General features: G+C 35.9%; 1 protein-coding gene across 1 annotated transcript; it reads right to left on the reverse strand.

Annotated features, from left to right (window-relative positions):
- Positions 1-1,284: 1,284 nt before the first annotated feature.
- On the reverse strand, positions 1,285-2,258 carry LOC126726782 (protein LIGHT-DEPENDENT SHORT HYPOCOTYLS 4-like). The gene has a single exon (XM_050432135.1). It carries the CDS (start codon positions 2,071-2,073, stop codon positions 1,492-1,494), a length of 582 nt encoding a protein of 193 aa, XP_050288092.1. The 5' UTR covers positions 2,074-2,258; the 3' UTR covers positions 1,285-1,491.
- Between the last annotated feature and the right edge of the window lie 1,366 nt (positions 2,259-3,624).

The raw sequence follows: 3,624 nt of genomic DNA on the forward strand, positions 1-3,624 counted from the left end.
TGCATGTCCACTGGAGATCAATCCTTCGAAACAGCTAGAACAAGCTTTTTATTTCTTCTACTATGTGGACTGGGTTAGATAGATCATAAATGAGGCCCTCTAGATATCTCCCAGCACTGCAATGACGTCATTCCCGAGCCCCTTTTATCCTCTAGCAATGTCCCTGTGTCCCACTCCAACGATTTTCTCAGTTTCCAAGTCGCATTTTTCTCTAGCGGCGTCGCACTCTTCAACCGAACCACTAAGTCCGAGATATCTCTCTCCTTCGACCCCTCATATATCAAAAACACCACCTCCCACAGCGTTCACAAGGTCAAAGCCACCTTGTACATTTGAGACCCATGGAAGTACTCTATTTTCAGTCGGCGACGTTTGGGAAGTATTAGTTATTGGAAAGACGATTCGGTGTTTTGGTTAATGGGTATTGGTCAGAATCTTCTGGGAAGCTCTATATGGTCGGATCAGGGAAGAGTTATGTTGGTTCATTTAGTTCAAAATATCCAGATTTTGTTTTTAAGCTTAATTATTCAAAAAATAGTAGCATTTATGGTAGTTTGATCGTTGGAACATTAGAATGTTTGCATATGAAAAATGATTATAATTACTTTGAACCAATTGTGATATCGAGGTTGTCTCAGAATTTCTAGGGCCGGTGAGAAAAAGTTTCAATAGTTTGTGTTTTAGATTTGTGTTATGTTCTGATTTGTATTAAAAATGTATTTTTTTAACGTTTGAGAGTGAGGTACGTAACAGAGAGCAAACAGATTGAAGTTCAGGGGGACAAAGTATAAATGATTAAACCACAGGTAGACAAACTGAAAACGGATTATACTACAGATGAGTTTATTGTAATTATTTCTAAAATAAAATAAATAATATTGGGATAATGATGATTAATTTGGATCCTGCTCATCCCCACGTTAGCTTTGCTTCGCTCATCTAATCCGAGTGGAGGTTTAAATGATTTGATGTGACCATTCAAAGCAATGATAACCAACCCCTTTCTCTTTTTGGAGCGTTTCTTTCCAATTTCCATGGCTTCCGTGGAGAGAATTAGTAACATTTTTATTTGTTTTTAGAGAAGGGTAAAATGATTGTGACATAGTAACAGTCGTTGAATGCAAAATAAACTATAGGAGTAGAAACTAGAAACAGCTACATGTATAAGGGTCCAAAGTAATTTTCCCTACTACTTGCTAGGTAACTGATACACGAGCCAAATCATATATAACCCTAAATTAATTACATCGTCAATCATTCATCATAAATTTGAAGAATGTGCCGTAAACTTGAAGGTCAGAAAGTTTTATTTACCATATTACGAGTACATGAACTTATGAGATATGTCAAACTAGAAGCGAAATAATCTGACCAAATATTAGTACATAATTTCTTTATCCAAAGAAAAAAGACGATACAACCACAACCACAACCACAAGACAAATATTGTGTTGTGCATGACCAAAATAACTGCCATATAACTGGAATAAACTAGATAGAACCATAGGCCTCCGAATCCGTAGTGACGTGTGGTTTCCTGGTACGCTTCTTTTTGTCATAGCCAATCCCTCTAGCCTTAGCCTGAGCATCCCTGACTTCCCTAAGGTACAGCCTCACAGCTCTTACACCAAAGGGGTTAGTCTCAGGCTGCCCACCGTTCTCTTCAAAGGCAGCACGAAGGCGACCTATGAGAGCATCAAGGCTACCCCAAGCTTGTTTCAATGGACATGGACATGGTGCTGGTGGGTTTGGGTGCCCGAAAAAAGGGCAGCTCTCAGTGTGGACTTTGGTCTTGCCGAACTGGTCGAGGTAGCGTAGGAATTCGAGGACATGGGCACCACTGCACCGTGAGAGAGTCAGTGGTGGACGGTGGTTCTTCAGGTACTGACCAAAGGTGTTCCAGTCTCGCCGCTTCTGGGACTCATAGCGACTCATTACTGGAGGTACCACTAAACCTAATTGGTGGTGGTTTTGGTGGTTTTGGGTCGCAGAGGTTGAACTGTTGTTGTTGTTGTTGTTGTTGTAGCGGCTCAGAGAGGCTGCGGCTGCTGCTGCCGCCACAGCTGCTGCCATGTTAATTAGGTGATTGTTTTTGGTTTTGTGGTTTGTGTATATGTTAATGTTATATATGCTCTTTGTGGAATGTTTGATTTATTGTGCTTGCAGTGGTTGTATGAAGAGGTAGCTTGAGAAAGGAAAACTGTGATTAGAGAAACAAAGATATGAGAGAGAGAGATGTATGGTGTAGAAGAGAGGTGAAAGGAGATATAAATAAAGAAGGAAGGAAGAGAAGGGGAATTGGGTAGGACTTAGCAGGAATGGAGGGTGTAGGACTGTAGCGTGGTGGTGAAAGGAGATAGATAGGAAGGTGACAAAAGAGGGACCCATGAATGTGAGAGGCCACATCGGGTGAGTGATGATTCTTTGAATAATATCACTCCAAAACGTCATATCAAAATTTTCACCTGCTTATCTCTTTCTGCTATTATGAGCTTTCACCCTTCTCTTTCTTCTGTCTAAACTCTTTTGGCATCTTTTGTTTTTTGATGAATATAACTCTTTTGGCATCTTGCTAGTACTCTTTATGTTATTCCTCTAAAGAAGACGGTTATGAGTTAACTTGACAATTTTAGCATGTAGATTGGACATAAAGAGATAACTCATTTGTAACCTTATTGGAATTCCTCGTAATGCTTTATATATATATATATATATATATATATAAAACCCCTTATTGGAATTCTATATTTTGGATCATCATTTTGGGATTTTATAAAAAAAATAAAATAAATTATAGAAGAATGGAAATAAAATATATTTAAGTAATGACAAGAAAAAGAAAATAAAATAATGGAACAAAATTAAGTAATTTTGTTTGAATATTTTAAAATAAAGAAATGAAAAATAATGGAATGTAACAACATTACTATTATACTCATATTTTAAAATATATGAATGAATTTAGAGGGGTATTTTTGTGAAATTTTCATTAAAATTAACTTCATTTTCTTTGATTTCTCACAATTTTTGAGAAAACGAAAAGTTGAAATTTTGATAAAATAGTGAAGAATAAATGTTTCCTTTTATTCATTCTATTATTTTACGCTTAAACCCTCAAAAAGGGAATAATTTATTAAAAATTCTAAACAAAAGGATGAGAGGAACATTCTAAGAAAATTCTTTCATTCCATTCATTGATCTCTTCCCAAATATAGTGACAGTGATAGAAAACTTTGAATATATCAATTTTACTATTTTGCAAATTATTAAAGGGTCAAGCATATTTTTCTTTGGTAGAATAAGATGGTATTATGAAAAATGAATAAATACATATAAGAGGTTATTTAAAATAGCTTTTTAGGTTTTACCTTAGTTATTGAACATAATTGAAGTTTAATGAGGGTGCGATTGTGTGCGGTAGCATCTATTTGTTAATTTGTAAAAATATGATGTGTCCCATTCGTATTGGAGGGTGTAAGTAAATACTTTAACACCATATATATCTATTTGTTTATCTTTTATGTGCAATATCATTTTTCAGGCTTCCACTTAGAATATTCAAATAATGAAAGTGTTTTTCGCGTGGATGGAGGAAAGATATGGTATAACTCAGGATGTCTAAAC

The sequence above is a fragment of the Quercus robur genome, chromosome 5, assembly GCF_932294415.1.
Source record: "Quercus robur chromosome 5, dhQueRobu3.1, whole genome shotgun sequence".
In the NCBI taxonomy this organism is placed as follows: Eukaryota; Viridiplantae; Streptophyta; class Magnoliopsida; order Fagales; family Fagaceae; genus Quercus; species Quercus robur.

Bases quoted from the DNA above. Each gene is read 5' to 3' on its own strand.
- LOC126726782 (XM_050432135.1), bottom strand. From the start codon at position 2,073: ATGGCAGCAGCTGTGGCGGCAGCAGCAGCCGCAGCCTCTCTGAGCCGC.